This window comes from Kogia breviceps, chromosome 10 (genome assembly GCF_026419965.1).
Source record: "Kogia breviceps isolate mKogBre1 chromosome 10, mKogBre1 haplotype 1, whole genome shotgun sequence".
NCBI lineage: Eukaryota > Metazoa > Chordata > Mammalia > Artiodactyla > Physeteridae > Kogia > Kogia breviceps.
This window is the reverse complement of record NC_081319.1, coordinates 69,793,893-69,819,341: the sequence shown is the minus strand read 5'-3', so window position 1 is coordinate 69,819,341 and position 25,449 is coordinate 69,793,893. Positions and strand designations below refer to the sequence as shown.

At 36.6% G+C, this 25,449-nt stretch overlaps 1 protein-coding gene across 17 annotated transcripts in view; it reads left to right on the top strand.

Annotated features, from left to right (window-relative positions):
• The window catches only part of FKBP5 (FKBP prolyl isomerase 5), a 98,275-nt gene that overhangs the window by 26,453 nt on the left and 46,373 nt on the right, over positions 1-25,449 (top strand). For 4 of the 17 annotated variants that reach the window (XM_059076386.2, XM_059076380.2, XM_067006080.1 and 1 more), the window contains 2 exons: positions 13,856-13,981; positions 21,145-21,289. In XM_059076386.2, the coding sequence (XP_058932369.1) occupies positions 13,877-13,981; positions 21,145-21,289 (250 nt within the window). In that variant the 5' untranslated portion in view covers positions 13,856-13,876. Of the gene's footprint in view, positions 1-7,336; positions 7,439-8,454; positions 8,569-12,082; positions 12,126-13,852; positions 13,982-21,144; positions 21,290-25,449 lie in introns of those variants that run through there. The other 13 variants (XM_059076382.2, XM_059076379.2, XM_067006077.1 and 10 more) reach the window with 8 other exon arrangements.

The following is a 25,449-nucleotide window of genomic DNA, read 5'->3' as shown; positions in this document are numbered from 1 at the left end:
TGACATTTATATGACATTCTACCCAATACAGCATAATACACTTATTGTTCAATTGCACAAAGAACATTTACTAATATAGGTTACATTTTGGTCTATAAAATAGTATCAATAAATTTAAAATTACTTAAATCATAAAAAGTATGTCATCTGACTGAAAGGGAATTTAATTTAAAATCAGTAACAGAAAGATACCTGGAAAACCCCTAAATATTTAGAATCATACTTTTAAGAAACTCATGGGTCAAAGGATAAAAAAAAAAATCAAAGATTAATTTAGAAAGTATTTTGTACTGATTGAAAACGCAACATTTCAAAATTTGTGAGAGGTAGCTAATGTAATGTCCAGGGGAAAATTCACTAAATACCTATATTAGAGAAAAGGTAAGATTGCACATCATTGTCCTCAGCTTCTACCTTAAGAAACTAGAAAAAAAAGAGAAAATTAAACCCATAGTAAGCAGAAGAAATGAGTTAAAGATAAAAGCCGAAACCATGAAGTAGAAAAACAGTAGAGAAAGCTAATGAAATCAAAAGCTGGTTCTTTGAGAAGACCAATAAAACTGATAAACCTTTATCCTGTTGGATCAGGAAAAAGAGAAGACACAAGTTATCAATATCAGGAATGAAAGAGTCAACAGAGCTGCAGATACTATAGTCTTAAAAATGATACATAAAAGAATGATATGAATTACTTTATATCAATACATTAGACTCTTAGATGAAGTGGGGAGATTCTTTGGAAGACGCAAGATACCGATGCCCACTCAAGACGATATGAATAGCCTGAGTAGTCTTATATCTATTAAAGAATTGAATTTCCCCAAAGAAAACTCTGGGCCCAGATGACTTCCCTGATGAATTCTAGCAAATATTTAGGGAAGTCATAATACCAAGTTTATGCAAATTCTTCCATAAAATTCATGGAGGGAATACTTAACTCATTCCATGACAATGGTATTGCCTTGATACTAAAACCAAATACATTGCAAGAAAAGAAAGTTACAGACCAATATCCCTCATGAACATAGTTGCAAAATTCTTAACAAAATTTTAGCAAATTGACTCCAACAGCATATAAAAAGATAAAATACAATGACCAAATGGGATTTGATGAGGTGGGAAAACCTGTATTGTATATATCAAGTTTACTTATAATTTTAACTTATTACAAAATCGAGGAACTGAATAAATGTTCCAATTTGTGCTTTCTGAAATTCTGAAGAATTTTTTAGAATAATAATGATCAAATGTTAGATTTAATTGTATTGTCATATTAGAACACTGTAATCCAACTGGATGATAAATAAGAGGAGAGAGGGGAAAGAATGTTGAAAGAGCCCTAAGTATAAAATGGAGGAAGTCAACAGAATTCTAGCCTTGGGAGAAATTCTTATGATATTGTTTGGATGACTAGGTATCTATGGTAGATAGTATTGAATAATGGCCCCTTCAAAGACGCCCACATCCTAATCCCTGAAATTTGTTAATATGTTACCTTACAGAGTAGAAGGGACTTTGCAGATATGATCAAGGTTAAAGACTTTGAGGTGGGGAAATTATCCTGGATTATCCAGATGAGCCCAACATAATCACAGGGATTCTTAAGAAATTTGAGAAAGCAGGGGAACTTTCCCTTCTGTGGCCAGAGGAATGATCAGAGAGATACAATATTGCTGGCTTTGAAAATGGAGGAAGGGGGGCCATGAGCCTAGGAACGTGGACAGCCTCTAGAGTCTGGAAAAAAGGAAATTCTCTCCTAGAGCCTCCAGAAGGAATGCAGCCCTGCTAACACCTTGATTTTAGCCCAGTGAGACCCATTTCTGACTTCTGCCCTCCAGAACTGTAACATAATAAGTGCGTATTGTTTAAGCCATTACGTTGGTGACAATTGTGGCAGCTGTAGAAAATATCTAAGGGGATAAACCTCAGAATAATGTTTTGCCAGAGGGTTACAGTAGAAAGTGAACTCTGATACCAGAATAACTTTTTCCGTTCCTTGGGAATTGTTTTCCCTTCCACATATCAAACTTCATTGTCCTATAAGGTAAAATATGTACTTATTCATTAAAAAGTAATTCTAAATATTAAATATTAGAGTTGGAATAAACCTTAACCCCCTGAAATTTACAGATGGAGAAACTGAGTGAGGGCCAAAGAGATTTGAGTTTAAATTTAGGCACAGTTCAATCCTCTATCATATATACCCTTTAATTAGAAATTTGTTCTGGAAACATGGAATATATGAGTCATTCCAAAAAGGGTGTTTACTTAGGGAGGTAGACAAATCTTTATCTAGTTGACAGGATTAATTTATGAGATTAATTTGTCACTTTGGAAGGTCCTAACCCAAACCCACCCTGGCCCTGAGGAGAAGGAATAAGTCATATTAACAAACTTCACTGTTCAATAACTAGATCTGCATGCACAGGAGGTACCAACTCAGAATGGAGAGGTTTGGGAGATGGCAGGGTCACATCAAAAATAAATTTTCCTTATTTCTTCCTGCCTAGGATGTGTTACAGCCTTATAGCTTCTGTTTCCCCCCAGACTTCTCCCCAAACAGGAGTCTCTCCTGTTACGGAACATCCCCTTGTTCTCAAAACCCAGTGCCCAGGCAGAGGCTCTGGTTGTCAAACTTGAGAGCAGCACTCTTTCCCTTCTCTCTCCTCAGTCCCTGTCCTCCTTCCATACTTTTGTGGAGGGATTTAAGGTGGCCAAGTGTTTTTTTCCTTCTGTATTTAAGGATTTGATCACAGACTCAAAATGCAGTTTATTCTTGTGCAGTTTTACTCTTGGACATATAATGGACCTTGGGAAACAGAGTGAAGCCATGTTTTAAACCTGCTTAATTTATGTTATAATGCTTTAATGAAACTATAAGAGGAATGCAGTACTATACAAAAATTTTATCCTAGGTTTCTTCCTTCTGCAGTCCAGCTCTCTGAGCCGTCTCTTCCTCCAGTTGCTATTTAGTGTATACTCAGAGATTGACAGCTAGGTGTTGTCCTCTGTTTTTGACTGCCCGTGTTTAAGTCAAACTGATATAATTAATAAGATAAACCTGTTATGTGTATGTATGCATAGACATATACTTACAGTGCACTTCAGGGATGTATTAATTATGCTAGGGTTTTCTTGATTACCACCCCTGATTAGAGCAGAATATTATTTTTTCTTTCATAGTTGAACACTTAGGTATGGTGTAATTCTCCAGATTATATTTTTCAGAGTAGATTTAGAGAAAGAATACAGTCAACTGGTAATGATATTTCAGTGCTGATTCCTTGTAGTGTCTGCTATTTTACCATCTTTATATCAGTTGCTTTTGAAAATCACAATTCATTTGCATTTATCAACTGCCTCTTATGTGCCATCCATTTACACTAGGTGTTGGGGGTTCAAAAATGAATAGGACACATTCTCTGTCTATACCATGTTTACAGACCTTTGCCATATGTTACCTTGCTGGCCTGTTCTTAGAAATCACCAGTAGACTTGGAACCAAACTGTTTGACCCTAATGAATCAACTCAAGTTAATAATCTACTACTGTGGCACAGGTAGAAATTTAATTTTCCTATTAAAACATGAATGGAGGCTCACTCCTACTGTGTTTACCCTTCCCAGAATGTAAGTTCCAGGGAGATGGAAATTATTTCATCTGTACTGCCACAAGACCTAGTAATCAAAAGTGGGGCTGGGATGTTAAAAGTTTGAGAACCACTGTTGTACTTTCTTAGCAGTAACTGCAAGTGTACTTTTATCTTAATTCCATGTAGAATCTGATCACGCCCCAACGTGTACTGTCCCCCAGAGTTCTCTCCTGAGCGCAGGCCTTGTCTCTGACTACCTTCTGGATGTCTCACAAGCACGAACTCTGGTCAACCAGATTTTGCTTCCTCTGCATAGGAGGCACTCCAAAATGTTTGAGTTAAATTGAACAGAAAGAATAAGTCCTGGGCTTCCCTGGTGGCGCAGTGGTTGAGAGTCCACCTGCCGATGCAGGGGACACGGGTTCGTGCCCTGGTCCGGGAAGATCCCACGTGGTGCGGAGCGGCTGGGCCCGTGGGCCATGGCCGCTGAGCCTGTGCGTCCGGAGCCTGCGCTCCGCAATGGGAGAGGCCACAGCAGTGAGAGGCCCGCGTACCACAGAAAAAAAAAAAAAAAAAAAAAAAGAAAGAAAGAAAGAATAAGTCCTGATGAGTGCAGCCATGAAGTGTTTTCATCTTTTTGTCCTAAGTTTTTTTAAAAGATCATGGAAGTAATATATACTTAGTGTTAAACTATTTAAATGATAAAAAATTTTATAAGTGAAAATCCCTTCTTAAACTCCTAAATCTCATTCTCCAGAGGTAACATTGTTTTAACGGTGGTTAAATATATTTTTCTTGTATATATATGTAAATATACACCATTTTCTTCCTAAAAATAGGATCATACTACAAATTGTTCTGCAGCTTGCCATTCGCTTAATAGTCCATATTGGATGTTGTTCCAGCTTTCATATCATTATTAGAAGCTTGCTTATCTGGAATAGCTAAGATCTTGCCTGTTCCATATTAATATTTCCAGAGTTTAGTTGTCTTAACTCTAAGGAAGAACAATGATGAAAAAGACATTTTGGCATGTAATATTTGCATAATTGTAAGCCAGTGCTCTAAAATGATTCTACACACCAAAATCTATAAATAACTGGGAAACATGGTTGGTTCCTGCAAGCAATTATGGTATACCACATTGTCTGTACCACATGTATTATCCCTTTGTAACACCCTCAAGTGATGTTGGTTTTGTTTACAGCCGGGGGAACCAAATCATCACTGGGCACTATGCATTGTAACAATACATTTCATTTATTACAATGGTATTCTTTTTTAGTGGATGGTCATCTACAAAATCCTTTCTCAGTTCAGTTGTTTTGATGTTTTTGGTGTTTAGACTCTTAGCTCAGTGTTTCTCTTTAGATTTATCTCATCCTTTTCAAAGACAGCATAATATTTTTATAGTATGAATTTGCTAATTTTTATTTAAACATTCCTCTTGAGAAAAAGCTTTAGAATACTTTTATTTAGCCATATTAATGTAGCTGTAACTTAAGTGGTGGGGGGGGCGGTGGTGGTGGGATGAATTGGGAGATTGGGATTGACATGTATACACTAATATGTATAAAACGGATAACTAATAAGAACCTGCTGTATAAAAAAGTAAAATAAAATTCAGAAAAAAAAGCAGTCTATAAATGTTTAATTGATGAACAAATCTATGCCTTTGTTCTTCCTACTCTTGAATCATTACTTTTTTTGTTTCCCTGTGACTCGTTCCCTGTGTATTTAAGCTTGTCAAGTTCTTTCTTGTTCTTAAGCCTTTGCTCTCCACTCCCCTTTCCACCAAAGCATTTTACTGTTTCCCTTTGTAAGCCTAGTAAAAGTCTCAAAATTCTCACATTTTGCGTCTTATACATTCCCCTTATACTTAACTTTACACTCACAGTATGCTACCTTTCTCTCCTTTCCATTTCTTAACTTCTCAACCTTTACCACTGCCCAGTGCCTTTGGGAGATGCTAGGGGATACATAAAATCAGCATTTTTTTTTTCCCTTAAAAACTTTTTAGGGCTTCCCTGGTGGCGCAGTGGTTGAGAATCCGCCTGCAGATGCAGGAGACACGGGTTCGTGCCCTGGTCCGGGAAGATCCCACATGCCGTGGAGCAACTAAGCCCGTGAGCCATGGCCGCTAGGCCTGCGCATCCGGAGCCTGTGCTCCGCAATGGGAGAGGCCACAACAGTGAGAGGCCCGCATACCGCAAAAAAAAAAAAAAAAAAAAAAAAAAAACTTTTTAGCCAAATACTTATTCATAGGAGATGTCCCATTTTATTCTAAGTAGAATCTTCAGAAATATTTGAAAGGTAATTGCATCCATAAAGTAAGAACATGCTAAGAAAAAATGAGCAATCAGATAATAAGAGAGTATATAGAAATAAGTATTTTAAAAAATACTTTGAACAAATTAAATGACACAGTGGGCATAGCTGACAACCAAATGGTGATCTAGAAATTCCATCAAAGGAGATCTCTTAGAATATAGAGCAAAAAGGCAAAGATGGAATTGAGGTGGTTTCTGGACCCTGTGTGCACATTAGAATCATCTGAGATGCTTTTTAAAAACACTGATGTCCTGACCACAGACCAGTTAAATCCAGACTCTCTGGGAGTGGGTCCAGGCATCAGTGGCTTTTTAAAGCTTCTCAGGTAATTCTTTTTTTTTTTCCCTTGGTTCTTTGCTGTACTTTATTGTTTTGTTTTTTTTTAACATCTTTATTAGAGTATAATTGCTTTACAATGTTGTGTTAGTTTCTGCTGTATAACAAAGTGAATCAGCTATATGCATACATATATCCCCAGATCCCCTCCCTCTTGCATCTCCCTCAGGTAATTCTAATATTTATCCCAGAAACATGTTTAGGAGACCTGAAGGATAGAACTAAGATGCCCAAAGTCTGTCTAATAAGACTTCTAGAATCAGAGGACAGACAGTGCAGGAAAAGAAATATTAGTAGGAACTTTCCTGAGATCCTCAAAGACTTGTCTTCAGCATTTAAGGACCAGGATGTTAAGGCCCCTGCAGGAATGAAGGAAAGAAGTTTTATAATGCGTATATTCTGGTGATACATCCGAACCCCAGGAGTAAAGAAAATTCTTACATGTTCATAGAAAAAAATGGGAGCCACCTTGTGCATTCGGGAGGGAGGGAAACCTACCTGGCCTAACTGATCTGAACACAGCCTCTGCTCTGTCCCCCAGGTGGGGCTCTACTTAATTTCTCTGCTCTTTGTGATGCTGACCAGGCTCCCTTTGGAAGAGCTGTTCTTACAGTCGGTGTTTAGAAGGCAATTTGCTCTTCTTTGTTCTCTCCTTCTGGCTGATCTCATCTGTTTTCTAGTTCAGTGATACACCTTTTCTTGTTTTCAAGCTCAGGGCTTTGCAAATTTTTCTGTCGCTCCAATGCCATTGTAGGGGAAGTTGATCCCTTAGTCTTTCAGCCCTTGGCATTTGGATGGTCTGATATTTTCTAGACCTTTTTTTGTTTTGTTTTAATGCTAATATAACTCTTTGCCTCCTGCTTATTTAAGAACAGTAATTCATCCAAGTAAACAGGGTTAGTGACAGGAGTAATGGTAAATTTGGTCTATTAACTTTGCTTTGCTTCACTAATTACTGAGAAGGAAAATGAGTTTACCAAAGCATTGTATGTATCTTAGAGAGACAATAAAGGAGGAGATAATTTGTAGCAATCAAGGGGTACCTCCATTTAGGATTCTCCTTCCTCCCCAGTCTTCATGATTGGACATCCCAGAGTCTTTGGTCCCCGAAGAACTGATACAATAATCACTTCTGGAGGCTCGACTCAGAACTTTGGGATTGCACTGGAAATACAGAAGGTATTCTCAATTAAGGGGAAGTTAGGAGAGCTAAAGAGAGAACCATGGTTAAATGTACAGTGCAGTGGCATTAAGTACATTCACATTGTTGTGCAGTTATCACCACTCTACTCCAGAACTTTTTCATTTCCCAAAAAGACACTCTATATCCATTAAACAACCACCCTCTATTCTCTGCTCCCCTCAGCCCCTGGTAATCTCTATTCTACTTTCTGTGTCTATAAATTTTTTAAAAATATTTATTTATTTATTTGGTTGGTTGGTTGACTGGTTTTGCAGGGTGTTAGTTGCGGCAGGCAGGCTCCTTAGTTGTGGCATGCAAACTCTTAGTGGCGGCATGCATGTGTGACCTAGTTCCCTGACCAGGGATCGAACCTGGGCCCCCTGCATTGGGAGCGTGGAGTCTTACCCACTGTGCCACCAGGGAAGTCCCTGTCTCTATATTGCCTATTCTAAGTACCTCATATAAGTAGAATCATACAATATTTGTCCTTTTGTGTCTTGCTTATTTCACTTAATGTTTTCAAGTTCATCCATGTTGTAGCATGTATCAGAATTTCATTCCTTTTTATGGAATAATATTCATTTTAATAATAACATATAATACATATTGCACACATACCATATTTTGTTTATGGACACTTGGATTTTTTCCACCTTTTGGCTTTTGTGAATACTACTACTGTATCTTTTTGAGTCTCTGGTTTTGCTTCTTTGGGATACATACCTAGGAGTGGAATAGCTGGATCATATGGTGATTCTGTGTTTAATATTTTGAGGAAACACCAAACCTTTTCACAGAGGCTGCACCATTTTACATTACTACCAGCAGTGCATGAGGCTTCTGATTTCTCTACATCTTCACCAGCACCTGTCATTTTTCCTTTTTTGATAATAGCCATCCTCATGAGTGTGAAGTGGTATCTCATTGTGATTTTGACTTGCATTTCCCTTATGAATAAGGATGTTGAACATCTTTTCACATGCTTATTGGCTCTTTGTATATCTTCTTGCAGGTTTGTTTTTTAAAGGAGAAAAAGTAAATGTATGAGCATATATAAGAGCGTTGTTCATCATCTCCCTGTTCCACACCCCAGTGTGGAGGAAGCAAATTAACTGGGGGAAAGTAGGTGAATAAATACAGTGTGCAGTTTCATATAGACATACAGTCTGTCTTTATATTTGATCTCGTTTCCTCTGCATGCATGTATATATCTCTTTTGTGTGTGTCTTGCTTACAAATAGATAACTACTCCTGACATTCCTGTGTTAAGTGGACTTGAATGTTTGATAGAGGCCTGGGGTTGAAAGTAAAGGAGGGCTTTCCAGTTCGTCCTTACATGAATATTTTTGAAATTAGGATGCACTTATACTGCATTCAGTTACAAGCCTTTCCTTGTGTTTTCTCTCTTTCTTTTGTGTTTTAGTTTTAGGAGACTGAAAGCCTTTATGGCCCAGACATCTATGGTACTTAGAAAGAGTGCTGCTGTAATTTTGTAATTTTCTGTGTTTCTAACAAAGTAGCCAGTTCCTATATTCTTTTTTGTCTTCTTTCTGAAAACTCTTCTGTTAGACAGTAGGATCATCTGTGATACAAGATATCTATATTTTTGAGATAATTCAAGTACAATATATGTTAAAAATATATATATTTATTTCAATTTTCAGATGCTTCAACTGTTACAGGCCATCATGATTTAAATAAGAGGAAAAAAACATTTGCGAAAGGAAAAGAAACCTTTTGTTTAGAGAAAGAAATATAAATTTTTAATTCACTTTTAAGAAACAGAAAAAGTCCATAACAACCTACTTTTTAAAAAAAAGTTACTGTAATTATTTCTCTTTTGAAAACGGCCTGGAAGAATCACTTTTCCAACAACTTAATGGAGATGGAGATTTCTCTCTATCCAAGTTTTGAGTATAAGCAGATAAAAAGTAATTTTCACTTTCTTGAGACTGACTTGATGAAAGGGCATATGGTGTCCCCAAAAATGTCTGATGAGTGAGAACATTAAAATGACTAAACTGATGGGACATATTTAATTGACTGTGATAAACCTGAAAGCTGCTATATGAATCCTGTTCAGCTGAATTACTGTTCTGTCCTTCAGAGCATACTATATCAATAGACGCTCTCTCTTCAGAATCAATTTGATATGTCTTCTCTTCTAATAAACTTTTTTGCAAGTCTAAAAAAAAAAAAAAGATATCTATATTTTAACAAAGAGAACAACTACAACAGTAGGTAATATACATGGTTAATTAGTGGATAAACCTTTAAAATGATTTCTCATTTGGGGGAATATGACAATTTAGTTATGTTAACTGAAGTTTTCAGTACACTGTTGATGAAATTTTAAGCTTAGTCTCATTTTTCTGTGATGTCTCAGGTGTTTGCTGACCAGCACTTTGGAGAGTGCATGCTTATCTGGCATGTCCATAACAGAACGAACTGTGTGTTCCCTCTCTGAGGCTCTGGGCAGCAATTTCCCCCTTTGGACAGTTCAGGACAGTGAGCTTTATCATAGATTAATATCCATAGCTACAGAGTGATTTTAAATCCAGAATAAACCTAGGGTAGGGGAACGAAGAAAAGGCTCTCATGAAAAACGTGAAATTTTCTTAGTGTGTCTTACAGGTTTTTAGGAATTATCTGTTCTTACAGCCTTTTTTTCATGTAACATTAGATCAAGGAAGACGTTTTTCTTTATTTGTTTTGTTTACTTACAAAAATCTATACCCCAAATGGTATAACTGGAATTAAGGGGAAGTACTTGGAATGTTCAGTTTATTTCTTTATTCTTCCAGATTTATCGGCCTTTGAAAGTTCAACAGAGTTTTAGTGTTATTTTTATCATTGCGTTTTAATTAATTTAATTTGTGCTACCTCTTTTCACATGGACTCCATACTAGTCAGAATCGTTCTGAGATTACAAAGATTATTTGTATCCCTTCAAGTGTTAGAACCAAAAATGAAAAGCAAATTCCTTTATCAAATGAGATGTATATCTCATTGGAAACAATGGCTTGCAAATAAACTTATACAAGTTCCCTATTTATTTACATTTTAGCAAGCCATTGATTCCAAAGGGGAGGGTTAGAACAAAAGAAAATGTTTTTTGATTGACAGTATTTTCATTTAAAAGTTTAGCTGATCTACAAATGACAAACATTCAGAAGAAAGGCATTGCCTTTGGATGTGTTGTAGTCATGCTTTCTGAATGCTCTGTTTTTAGCTTTTGGTGTTAATTTGTGCTCACACATGCTCTCTCTCAAATGATTTGAAAGTAAGTGGCAGACATCATGGCACCTCACCCCCTAAATACTTCAGCATGTGTCTCCTAAGAATGAGGATATTATTCTGTATAAAACCACAATGCTATATCACACTCCAGAAGGCTAACATTATACAGTAATAATAAGGTAATGTATGGTCTGTTTTTCTAAATTTTCCTAATTCTCACAAAAATGTGCTTTTATAAATTTTTATTCCCCCTAATCCAGGATCCAGCCAAGAATCACACACTGCGTTTGGTGGCTGTGTCTCTTTAGTCTTTTTTAAACCAGAACAGGCCCCTTTTCTTTTTTTTTTTAACTTTTTTTGTCTTTTATAACATTAACATTTTGAGGAGTCTAGGCCAGTTGTAGAATGTTGCACAACCTAATTTTGTCTTTTCTTCTTGATTAGTTTCAGGTTAAATGTTTTTGGTAAGAATACCACATGTATACTTCCCATTACATCACATCAGGAGGCACACTGATATTGGTTTGTGTTAATATAGAAGATGCAGAGTTTGGTCATTATGCAGATCACTTGTGTGAAGGGGGAGGTTTGTCAGATCACTCCACTGGAAAGCCCTTTTTCCTTTTTTAATAAGTAATCTGTAGGTTCATGTTTTGAGACCTTGCAGCTGTCCTGTTCCCTAATAACCTTTCATTTGGCAGTTTTAATTTGTTTATTGATTTACTCCAGGGTTTCCCCAGGGGTTTACTAATGGATGTCTATGTAGTAAAGCACCAGGAAATTTTTTTGCGTGTATGTATTTTTCCAGGGATATGGTCCAACACCTCCAGATCTTATCCCTCTGTTTTTGAGGTGGCTCCTGCAAATTTCTATGCATCAGAGAGTGTTTTATAAGTGGTAGGTTACTAGAATTTAGGAACAAACGCTGTTCATCTAATTTTCCTAATTATCTTGCCCAGCATCACACAACAAGTAGGTACTTAATTTTTGTTGTTGTTTGTTTGAGAACGCTTTGTTCTGGCCTTTCCCTTATCCCGAGCCAAGCATTTGGATCTTTTGTGTTTGGCATAAAGTGTACTAGAAAATAAAGCAAAGGGCTAAACCCCTGGTTTTTGGTGTTCTCTTTGAAGATTTGGGGGCACAGCAAAATTTGATTTGTGTCTTTGTTGACACTGAAGTAAATTTAGGTCAATTGGAAATGATTTAAAACACTATATCAAATATATTTAGTTGTCTAATTATCAGTTGTATCAGTAAGACATTTTTCACAAGTGTAAAATAGCACTTTTTAACTGTGTAGGCAAGAGGATCCCACAGATGGCTTAGGGAGCCTTATGTCCATTATTAGCCTAATACTGAATAGCTGTAGAAGTGATTAATTCTTGTCTTCCCCTGCTCAGCCAGGAGAGCAGTATGGAATTCACCATGGCAGCAGCCAGCAAGGTGTGTTTTGTTTTGTCTTGTTGATTAGCCTGTTGGTATTTGCCTTGCATGAAAAGTGTCTGTCATTTAGGTGACTGATGATAATAATAAGAGTTAACATTGGAATAGTATACTTTTAACATACACATTATACTATTTAATCCAGAAGATCACTCTGTGAAAGTAGATATTATTTTTATTCTGATTACATGGGTAGGGAAAAAAATCTTAGAGAAGTTAAAGTAAGCACATTAAACAGCTTGTAAGGAGCTCCAGATTCCTTGATCTTTCTGTCATTCCAGTCTAAAAGGTAGAGGCATTCTAAGGAATCTAAATATGGATAAAGCATGGCCCTGCTCTCAAGGATCTTTCAAATACAAGTGTGTTGTCTTACGAATGTATTATAGACAACAAATCAAGGGGAGAGCTAAGGAAGTACAGAAAGGGGCAGACAACTGCAAAATAGAAGGTCAAGTTTGGTAAGATGGAGGTAGCATGTGAGTGGGAAAAATGGGGATTTTATTTTTCTTTAATTTTTTTAAATTTTTATTTATTTTTGGCTGTGTTGGGTCTTCATTGCTGCATGCGGGCTTTCTCTAGTTGCGACGAGTGGGGCTACTCTTCTTTGAGGTGCACAGGCTTCTCATTGCGGTGGCTTCTCTTGTTGCGGAGCCCGGGCTCTAGGCACGCAGTCTTCAGTAGTTGTGGCTCACGGACTCTAGGCGCGCGGGCTTCAGTAGTTGTGGCTCGCGGGCTCTAGAGTACAGGGTCAGTAGTTGTGGTGCACAGGCTTTGTTGCTCCGCGGCATGTGGACCAGGGCTTGAACCCGTGTCCCCTGCATTGGCAGGAGGATTCTTATCCACTGTGCCACCAGGGAAGCCCAAGAATGGGGATTTTAAAAAAGAGTGACCAAGAGCATGGAGATGAGAAAGCACGGGACTTGTTATGGGAGAAGAATTGGTCTGGTTTGGCTAGAGCTTGAGCTGCATGAAAGAAAGTAGTGGAAGCTAGACCTGAAAGATAGGTAAGGATCATGTTGTGGAGGGCCTGGAATGCCATGGTAGGGAAGAACCTCATTCCAAAGGAACTTTTGAGAAGGAAATGAAAAATGTGGCTCTGTAAAAGACCCAGTAATAATCATGATAAATGTTTACATTTTTAAGTTATGACTTTTTGCTAATCTCTTAACATTTGTTATCTCATTAATGCCTCACAGTAACTCTATGAACAAAAACTCCATCCATTTTACAGATGTGAAACTGAGGCTCAATGACTTTAAGTTTGCAAATGTCAAACAGATATTGCTGGAGCTAGGACACAGACTGGGGTCTGTGTCCTGCTTTCCACTGTGATATATTGTCATTTCTTTTATCAGATCACCTGATAAGTTCTTACTTAATTCTCTGTCAAGAATATGGCTGTAGGAAAAGGACGTTTTCAGAGTTCTGCAAGGACTACTTCTCAATGTGTAATCATGCTAAGGAATATAATCACTATCAAACCTGACTTGTTCTGCTCTCTAATTTGGGATCAGAGCTGGATGGGAAATTGAAGAGTTGGATGATGTTTCATTTACATGCCTCACAACATCAATACATGCTCATAGCAAATGTTTTTATTTTCCTTTCCAGTGTTTAACCTTATTGGCCCTTAGTAAATCTTGGGTCAGGTAAAGCTCAGTTCCTAGGGGCATTTAAGATGTATAAAGAAGTGATACTTTTCCTAGCTAAAATATGTTTCTTCTCAGCAGGTTGTCTACTTATAAAAGACAATGACTACTGATGAAGCTGCCCACAACAATGGAGAAAGCCCCGCAGCAGCTGTTGCTGAACAGGGAGAGGATATTACCTCCAAAAAAGATAGAGGAGTATTAAAGGTAAGGCCACAAGGATGAATGACATTTAGGGAAATTTGCTATCTGGAAAGATTGTTAATAAAAATCTTTTTTTGTTTTTTTGGTTGGAGGTGGAGATGGATAATGTTTATTGAGGCTTACTAAGTACCAAACACTGCAGTTAAATTCTCATTTTGTCTTCATAACTGGAGGTTTATTTTTAATCCCAGATTATAGATGGTAAAACTGAGGGCCAGCTAGGTAAATTAACTTGCCCCAAATCATATATCTTAGTAAATGCAGATCTGGAGTTTAGGTCCAAGTTACGTCTGACTCCAAAAGGCTGTGTCTCTCTATTCTCAGAGTGTATAAATGGGTTATTATTTTAATATAATATTTAAGTATATTAAAGCTAGCTAATGACAATTCAAAATACTTTTTAAAAAGAAAAAGAAAAGCTAACTTGCAGAGTTCAAAAGGGTTGGTTTTTTTGTTTGTTTTTTTTGTTTGTTTTTTTGCGGTACGCGGGCCTCTCACTGCTGTGGCCTCTCCCGTTGCGGAGCACAGGCTCCGGACGCACAGGCTCAGCGGCCATGGCTCACGGGCCCAGCCACTCCGCGGCATGTGGGATCTTCCCGGACTGGGGCATGAACCTGCATCCCCTGCATTGGCAGGCGGACTCCCAACCACTGCGCCACCAGAGAAGCCCAAGGATTGGTTTTTTACATACAAATAGAATTCCTGTGTGCAGTGAAGGTATTTTTTGAGGTTTCATCAGATAATATATCTCACTTTTGAATTAGCTTTCCTCCTTAAAAACACTTTTTTCATTCTGTAATTAATCATTTTTACATTTTTTTTATCTCACAGTGGTTTTGTGAGACAATGTTCTTTTTGATTCTTCCATTTATGTATGGAAGATATATATGTGTTATTATTCCGTATAATAAAGAGAGGTTAAATGGTTTTAGTCATACTAAGTTCTTCTTTCTCCTACACTGTTGTTATGTGTTCAAGTTTTGTATAATTAATTTTTTTTTGCTGAAGAGATTATCTTATAGATATTAAATATTACCACTAAGCTGAGTTTTAATATCTCCTTGTGTTATCAGTAGCAAATGAGAATTTTTTTAGTTTGTTTTGGCTAATCTTGCTTATGTGAAAGCTTTTTTCTGCACCTGAATTTCTTCCGAATATACATGTTTTACTATTAGCTTGCTATATGCCAAGCCAAAGTTTGAAGACTTGAACCTGTAGAATAAAGGCTTTTTGCTATCTATAGCATAAGATGTATATTATGATATCTTCATTCAGAGGGCTTTTCAACCTTGTAGCTCTGTGAATTACTCATCCCATACTCCAGAATGCCTCTCAAGACAGTGGAAATTCTGTGGGCTATCCTCAGCATCACCCTACCTCTGTTTAAGTTCTTCTCTTTCATTTTTTCAGAGCACTAGTACAGACAACATGGCCCCAAACTTGCCTGAGGCCCTGCTTTGTTCTAGGGAGTAAATCTAATAAGATTTTTAGGCTTATAAGAAACATTTAGAGATTATAAACCCTTTAAATCTTATGGTTTATCACTGTCTAAAGCCTCATGTTTCACCATGGCTTTTGGTTAAGATTAAATAGGTCTTTTAACTTTGTGACCTAGAGCAATTTAGTAACCTATCTGTGATGAAGTTTCCTCATTTGTAAAATTAGAGTAATAATACTGCCTACCTCATAGAATTATTGAGATTACATAAAGCATTTAGCACAGTGCCATGATTGTAATAATCTCTCTTATTAACTGTTACTGTATATGTTTTTTAAAAGACCAAGGCAGAGCTGGGAAGTGAGAAACTAACCCAGGAAGATAAAATTTTTTTTTGGAGCTTACATTTTTAAAATGAATTGAGACTAGATTGTATCCTTAAGACAGCTCCAGATTTAGGCACTAAACTCGTCTTGTTGGGGAAACTGGAAGTGATATCACAGTATCACTTGCTGATGTGAACAGCTCTGACTCCGTGGTAGCCATTCATCCCATATGCCCAGTTACTTGGTTATAGTCCTAGAAATGCAGATTCCCTCCAGGGGAGGCTCAGGCTCCTAAGTACTGCATGCAGTTCATGAACACGAGCACTTCTAGAATATCGTATGATTTCTTTTAGATTAACTTTTTTGAAACTTTTTTTCCCCTTGAGTACTAGAAGGGCAGTAATGATTCTACTTTTTTTTTTTTTACTAGCACTTAATATAATTTTTTAAACTGTAATTATTTTTTCCCAGCTGTATTGAGATATATTTGAAATATAACACTATACAGTGTGATGATATGATACACTTAAATGTTTTGAAATGATTACTGCAGTAGGGTTAGTTAACCCCTTCATCACCTCAGATAATTATTTCTTTATTGTGCTAAGAACATTTAAGATCTATTCTCTTAGCAGCTCTCAAGTATATAATACAATGTTGTTAATTATAGTCCCCGTGCTGTACATTAGATCCCAAGAATTTATTCATCTTATAACTTGGAAGTTTGTACTCTTTGACCAACATCTCCCCATTTTCCCCTAGCCCCTGGCAACCATCATTCTACTGTCTGTTTCTGTGAGTTCAGCTTTTTTAGATTCCACGTATAAGTGATATCACATAGTATTTATCGGTCTCTGACTTATTTCACTTAGCATAATGCCCTCAAGGTACATTCATATTGTCTCATGGTATTATAGAATAATAATATAAAATAATATATATAATTTATATAATAGAATAATATAATAATATATAATAGAATAATATATATAATAGAATTATATATATAATAGAATAATATTCTATTATATATATATAATATTATATAATATATATATACCACATCTTTATCCATTATTTCTTTGAGATAGTGATTTCATTTCCTTTGGATTTATACCCAGAAGTGGAATTCCTGGATCATATGGTAGTTCTAGTTTTAATTTTTTGAGGAAACTTCATACTGTTTTCCATAGTGGCTGTCCCAGTTTATAGCTCTACCAACAGTGTACAGGGTTTACTTTTCTCCACATCCTCATCAACACTTGTTATTTCTTGATTTTTTGATTATAGCCATGAGTTCTTTGTATATTTTCAGTATCAAATATATGGTTTGCAGATATTTTCTCCCATTCCATAGATTGCCTTTTCATTTTGTTATTGTTTCTTTTGCTGTGCAGAAGCTTTTTTAAATATATATATATACATTTATTTTGTTTTTATTTATTTTTGGCTGCATTGGGTCTTTGTTGCTGCATGAAGGCTTTCTCTAGTTGCAGCAAGCAGGGGTTACTCTTCGTTGCAGTGCGCAGGCTTCTCATTGCAGTGGCTTCTCTTGTTGCGGAGCATGGGCTCTAGGTGCATGGGCTTCAGTAGTTGTGTCTCACAGGCTCTAGAGTGCAGGCTCAGTAGTTGTGGTGCACGGGCTTAGTTGCTCCACAGCATGTGGGATCTTCCCGGACCAGAGCTCGAACCTGTGTCCCCTGCATTGTCAGGCGGATTCTTATCCACTGTGCCACCAGGGAAGCCCACAGAAGCTTTTTAGCTTGATATTCCACTTATTTGTTTGTTTGTTTGTTTGTTTATTATTTTTTGTGGTACGCGGGCCTCTCACTGTTGTGGCCTCTCCCATTGCGGAGCACAGGCTCAGCAGCCATGGCTCACAGGCCCAGCCGCTCCGTGGCATGTGGGATCCTCCCGGACCAGGGCATGAACCCGTGTCCCCTGCATTGGCAGGGGGACTCTCAACCACTGCGCCACCAGGGAAGCCCTCCACTTATTTATTTTTGTTGCTTGTACTTTTGGTGTCATATCCAAAAAATTATTGCCAAGATTAATGTCAAGGAGATTTTTCTCTTGTTTTCCTTTAGATGTTTTATAGTTTCATATCTTATATTTAAATCTTTCATTGATTTTGAGTTAATTTTTGTGAGTGGTATAAGATAGGGGTCCAATTTTATTCTTCATAGGGTTATCCAGTTTTCCCTACATCTTTTACTGAAGAGATTACCTGTTCCTCATTGAGCATTCTTGGCTCCCTTGTCAAATATTAGTTGACTGTATATGCTATGGTTTATTTCTGGGTTCTCGATTCTGTTCCATTGGTCTGTGTGCCTCTATTTATGTCAGTGCCGTTCTGTTTTTATCACTATAGCTTTTAATATAGTTTGAAATCAGGAAATGTGATGCCTCCAGCTTTGTTCTTTCTCAGTATTGCTTTGACTATTTGGGATCTTTTATGGGTCTGTATGAATTTTAGCTTTTTTTTTTCTATTTCTGTGAAAAATACCATGGGAAATTTTGATATGTCTTGGATTGAATCTATAGATGTTTTTCAGTAGTATGGACATTTTAACATTTTTAATTCTTCTGATCCATGATCATAGGGCACCTTTCCATTTATATGTGTCTTCTTCAGTTTCTTTCATCAGAATCTTATAGTTTTCAGTGTATAGATCTTCCACCTTCTTGGTTAAATTTATTTCTAACTATTTTATAGTTTTTGATGATATTGTGAATGGGATTTTTTTTTGAGGTATAGTTGACATATAACATTTTATTAGTTTCGGGTGTACAACATAATGATTTAACATTTGTATGTATTATGAAATGATCACCGCAATAAGTCTATTTAACGTCTGTCACCGTGCATAGTTTAAAAAAATTTTTTGTGATGAGAACTTTTTAGATTTATTCTCTTAGCAGCTTTCAAATATGCAATACAATATTATTAACTATCGCATCATGCTGTACATTACATCCATGACTTATTCTGTAACTGAAGGTTTGTACCTTTTGACTCCCTTTACCCATTTCTCCCACCCTCCCCTCAAACTCTGACCTCTGGCAACCACCAATCTGTTTCTGTTCTTTGTACCTATAAATTTAGTTGTTTTTTCTTTACTTGTTTTTCTTTTTTTTTTTAAGATTCCATACATGAGTGAGATCATACGGTATTTGTCTTTCTCTGTCTGACCTATTTTCACTTAGCATAATGCCCTCAGGTCCATCCATGTTGTTACAAATGGCAAGATTTCATTCTTTTTTAAAAAAAAATAAGTTTATTTATTTATTTGGCTGCACTGAGTCTTTGCTGCTCCTTTCTCTGGGGCTACTCTTCGTTGTGGTGCGCGGGCTTCTCATTGTTGTGGCTTCTCTTGTTGCAGAGCATGGGCTCTAGGTGCACGGGCTCAGTAGTTGTGGCTCTTGGCCTCTAGAGCGCAGGCTCAGTAGTTGTGGTGCATGGGCTTCGTTGCTCCGTGGCATGTGGCATCTTCCCGGACTAGGGCTCGAACCCATGTCCCCAGCATTGGCAGGCAGATTCTCTTTTTTATGGCTAAATAATCATCCATTGCGTGTGTGTGTGTATACATATATATATATATATATATATATATATATATATATATATATATAACATATACAAATATATATATTTTCTTTATCCATTATTTATTGATGAACACAGGTTGTTTCCGTATCTTGGCTAATGTAAGTAATGCTGCAGTGAACATGGCGAGGGTGCATATATTTTTCAGTTAGTGTTTTCATTTCTTTTGTATAAATACCCACAAGTGGAATAGTTGGATCATATGGTAGTTCTCCTTTTAATCTTTTGAGGAACCTCCATACTGTTCTCCATAGTGGCTGCACCAATTTACATTCCCACCAACAGTGCAAGAGGGTTCCCTTTTCTCCACATCCTCACAAACACTTTTTATCTCTTGTCTTTGTGTGTGTGTGTGTGTGTGTGTGTGTGTGTGTGTGTGTGTGTGTGGTACGCGGGCCTCTCACTGCTGTGGCCTCTCCCATTGCGGAGCACAGGCTCCGGACGCACAGGCTCAGCAGCCATGGCTCACGGGCCCAGCCGCTCCGCGGCATGTGGGATCTTCCCGGACCGGGGCACGAACCTGCGTCCCCTGCATCGGCAGGCGAACTCCCAACCACTGCGCCACCAGGGAAGCCCTATTTCTTGTATTTTTGATGACAGCCATTCTGACAGGTGTGAGGTGATATCTCATTGTGGTTTTGGTTTACATTTCCGGGATTGTTTTCTCGATTTCTTTTTCAGATATTTTGTTAGTGTGTAGAAACACAACTGATTTCTATATATTGATTTTGTAATCCTGCAGCTTTACTGAATTCATTGATTAGTTCAAACACTTTTTTTGATGAAGTTGCAGTAATCATTTTTTTCCTTTAGAATGTCTAGGCTTTTGAGCTAAGAAAGTTGTAGAATCTGAGTTCACAGTGTTTATGTGGTGATATGAGGGTGGGGCAAGGAGGATGCATCTCAACAAAGAATTTAGGAGCAAATAATTGAATTCTTTTGATAAAAATTCAGACCCTTACCCCAAAAAGATGTTTGTTTATTGGACATTAGCTACCATCCTCTGTTATCTAATAAAAATGATTAATTTGGCATAAGTGATTGACAGAATAAATTATACACCACATGCCTGGATTTGATTTTCTTTTCCCAGAACTGACCAACTGCATTAGTGGCTTGCTCTGCCAGGAACAAAATAAATATACTGGATTTTATGATAGTTAAATGTTTTTCAACTTGGAGCTTTTTGGCATTTCCTTTACTAGAACACAAGTTATTCAGTATCATATCAAATTGTGCAGTGGTACTGTTTTTTTTACACATTGAATATTCTTCAAATAGTAGGAAGTATAACCTTTGTATCAGGAAATTGGGCTTTTTGAAATTAAACCAAACTAGTGGAATCTAGTCAAAAGATAATGTTTTTAGCAAAGGAGAGAAGTAAATATCTCACCTTTGAAACTTTGCATCAGACTTCTTTTTGAATGTTTTTGAAAGTCCACTAATCTTTTTGGTCTAATTCAGTTTGTACATGGACTAACTCTGTGTTTTGAAAGATTTCAGTGTCAAAAGATGGGGCATTAAACCAGTGAAACAAGATCTATTGATTAATTATTTTGGGAGAATAATGTGATAAACAATACAATTAAATATAGCATTAAAGATTTAAGAGTAGTACAGGATAATTTTGTAACAGTGAGGATCATTGAGAGAACTGGGAGGGAAGCCTTTAGGAAGGACAGACAGTTGTTTGCAAATGCGCCTGAGTGATGTGGAAGGGACTGTGTGACCCCTTTATTCTCTGATTAGAAAGAAAATGTTTAACCTCATTTTTCTTGACCTTTGTCTTTTCTAGATTGTCAAAAGAGTGGGGAATAGTGAGGAAACCCCAATGATTGGAGACAAAGTTTATGTCCATTACAAAGGAAAATTGTCAAATGGAAAGAAGTTTGATTCCAGTCATGATCGAAATGAACCATTTGTCTTTAGTCTTGGCAAAGGTAAGAGGGTATTTTTTTTTTTGAGTTGTGTTTTGCTTAGATTTATTGCTATTTATATTATATGGGAGCTAGTGGATCCTATCCTTGCCAAAAGTAAAGATATTTTGGAGCAGTAGTTCCCATGGATCCTATCCATGCCAAAAATATATTTTGGAGCAGTAGTTCTCAAAGTATGGTCCATGGATCCCTGTGGGGTCCCTGAGATACTTTTAGGGGGTCCATAGTGTCAAAATTATTTTCATAATAATACGAAGATTTTATTTATTTATTTATTTATTTATTTATTTATTTTACTGTGTTGACATTTGCGCCGATGGTACCAATTATTTTCATAATAATACGAAGATATTATTTATTTATTTATTTATTTATTTATTTATTTATTTTACTGTGTTGACATTTGCACCGATGGTACCAATTATTTTCATAATAATACGAAGATATTATTTATTTATTTATTTATTTATTTTACTGTGTTGACATTTGCACCGATGGTACCAATTATTTTCATAATAATACGAAGATATTATTTATTTATTTATTTATTTATTTATTTATTTATTTATTTTACTGTGTTGACATTTGCACTGATGGTACCAATTATTTTCATAATAATACGAAGATATTATTTATTTATTTATTTATTTATTTATTTATTTTACTGTGTTGACATTTGCACCGATGGTACCAATTATTTTCATAATAATACGAAGATATTATTTATTTATTTATTTATTTATTTTACTGTGTTGACATTTGCACCGATGGTACCAATTATTTTCATAATAATACGAAGATATTATTTATTTATTTATTTATTTATTTATTTATTTATTTTACTGTGTTGACATTTGCACCGATGGTACCAAGCTGCAATGGAGAATATTTGCTGGAGCCTTAGCACAAATCTAGGCAATGGCACCAAACTATACCATTAGTATGCCCTCACTCACTGTTTAAATAAGAAAAAAAAGGCCAGTTTCACTTAAGAATGTCCTTGATAAGGTGTAAAACATATTAATTTTATTAAATCCTAATCCTTGAGTTTCACATTGTTTTGATATTTTGTGACAGATGGGAAAGCACACATAAAGCACTTCTGCATCCCCAACTACAGTGGCTATCTCAAGGGAAAGCACTTGTGTACTTGCTTTAGTCGAGAGCTGAGCTAGCTGCATTTTTTCCATGAAGCACCATTTTTATTTGAAAGGGCAAGCTATGATTATTCAGACTTGATTTTTCCATATTTGGCACATATTTTCTCACAAACGAATGAAGTGATCCTGTCACTTCAAGGACAACAGCTGACAGTATTTGTTGCCATTGAGTTTTCAAGTGAAAATTAAGTTTTGGAAAATTTGTATCTGCTACTCAGAGCTTGACAGCTTCCCAAAACTTAAAAGACTTCTGTTGAGATCAATGAGTATTGATGAATGATTTTTAAAATATCATGAAATGAAATATGTTAACATTTGGAAGATTGTGTGACTCAGTGAACAATATTTTCCCAATGACCAATGCAAGACGTTATAAAATTATGCATGAGTAAAAGGTCCATTTGATGTGTAAGCTAGACCAATGGATTTTAACGTAACATAATATGAAAAGTTCATTGATAACGGTTTCAGATTCCATATTGCAACTAACCTTTATGAAACTACCACTTGTCCAGTTTTGATGTAGTATCAGATTATATTCATAATTATCTGAAAAGGCTATTAAAAAACTCCTATCTTTTCTAATTATTTATATGTGTGGGTTTGGACTTTTTCCATATACTTCAGCCAAAAATTGCAACAGATGAATCCAAAAGTAGGTATGAGAATCTGGTTGTCTTTTATTAAGTCAGACACATTTTACATTTGTAAAGTTATAAAACAACGTCACTCTTCTCACTAATTTTTTTCTTTTGGGAAATATTGTTATTTGTGTGTGTGTGTGTGTGTGTGTGTGTGTGTGTGTGTGTGTGTGTGGTACACGGGCCTCTCACTGTTGTGGCCTCTCCCATTGCGGAGCACAGGCTCCAGATGCGCAGGCCCAGCAGCCATGGCTTACAGGCCCAGCCGCTCCGCGGCATGTGGGATCTTCCCAGATCAGAGCATGAACCTGTGTCCCCTGCATTGGCAGGCGGACTCTCAACCACTGTGCCACCAGGGAAGCCCTGGTTATTGTTATTTTAAATGAACTGGTAAATATCAAAAAATTTTTAAAATATGGTAAATATCAATAGATACAACATACAAACAAAAGGACCTTAGTGTCTTCAATTTTTAAGATGTAAAGGGGTCCTGAGGAAAAAAAGTTGAGAACCACTGTTTTAAAATCTTAAATGTGATTTTTTTTTACTAATTTCTTTACAAATGCTTTTAAATTTCTTCAGTTAATTTAGTATTCTTATTTTTTTTAATCTTGGAAGAAGAAGAATAGACCATACATCAAATTGAACTTTGTGTACCATGTGGCTTGTTGGAAGTTAGTGGCTGAATTACAAAGTCTTTTTATTCTTATCTGCCGCAGATACAGCGGACTTCTAGTTTGTTCTCAGATCAAGCGTAGGAGAAAATGGGCGATCCCCCCCATTCACCACCATGGCTCAGTGGTGAATAATTCCTTTCTTTTTCTGACTCTACACCTTAGTTGAGTTGCTAGCTAAGCAAGGATGTGGGAAAGGAAACAGCAAGTAGCTAAGGAGTTAAACTCTTTCTGCCTCTCTGCCTTCCCTGGTACCCACAGGCATTTGTATGTCATGGTGACTTCTGCTTCCTGTACAGCTGTACTCTCTCCGAGCTCTAGTGCTGGCTGTGTCACTGCTCCCTTCTCCTTTGGGTCCTCAGTGAGTTAATGGCTCATGTGAGATTAATCTTGTGTTCACTAAGATAGCAATCAAAATCAAATACAGATTTTTTTTTTCTTAACATAGCAGATAAGGATGACGGTTAACTTAAACTTTTTTTCGTTTTTGTTGATGTAAGGATGTGAATTTCCAGGGCCATCAGCATAGCTGTGGCATCATTATTTAATTTAGATGACCTCAGAGTAAATGGCCTCATCAGACCTCTTGGTTCCCACTGCCCCCCGCCTTTGAATTTCTGTCTTGAAGAAGTTGGTAGGTTTAAGATAGTAGGTCTCCTCTCAGCAGTTATCTTTGCAAGTAGACTTAAGAATTGCTTCTCTACCCAGATTTTCTCAGTAAAACATACAATGGTGAATGAGTTTTTCATCTTCCCTAGAATTTTGAGCAGAGAGAAAAGAGGCAACTTCCAGTTGACTTGGTACCTATGGCATACCTATCTAGAGATAGTGTTGTCTTATGGGGAGAGCATCCAGCTGGGTGTTGGGAAGCCAGGGTTCCTGTCTTTGCTCTTTCCTGTGGTATGTTAACATGAGTAAGCCACCTAACCTTCCCTGCTCTTACAAAAAGGAAGTGTCTGTAGAAGAGCTTTGAGATTAATCCTGAGTCTAAGATCCATTCTTGTATATTCTGCAAAGAGTACAGGAACAAAAACTGTAAAGGACTAAACCCAACACAATTACAGAACCTTTAGAGGCCCCCTTAAGATGATAATTAGAAATATGAGACTAGAGCAGTATCCCTCTGGTAAAACTTCTATAACATAATGTGTTCAGTTGCCTATAAAACAAACATTGGTTTGGCAGTTTATAGTTTTAGATCTATATGTTATGGCAGTAGCTACTTCATAACATAATGAAGAAAAATAATATAAATAACTAGCACAAATATTGTACATTGAACTCTCTTGATCCCTTATATTGTACCTCTCCCAAGGGAATAAGCAGAAATATTTCAGTGGAAAGTCACACTGATTTGGGGGTTCTATTGTGACTTCAGTATTTAAAATAGAATCATAAGAACTTATCTATAAAAATTGCATTAAAAATACACACACCATATGTATAAATTTGAGGTATACCTACACGTTTGTATGTGTGTCTGTTGCTCTTTTTGTACCATCTTTGAAATTCTGTGCCTCACTTCCCTCGTATATAAAGTGATGATAATAATAGTATATACAATTATATGTTGAGGATTAAATAAGATATTACACACCGTTGCTTAGCATGCAGCCTAATACATAGTAAGCACTCAAATCTTTTGTTACTATTGTTGTTACAGTACTGGGATTATTGGCTGGCTTTAC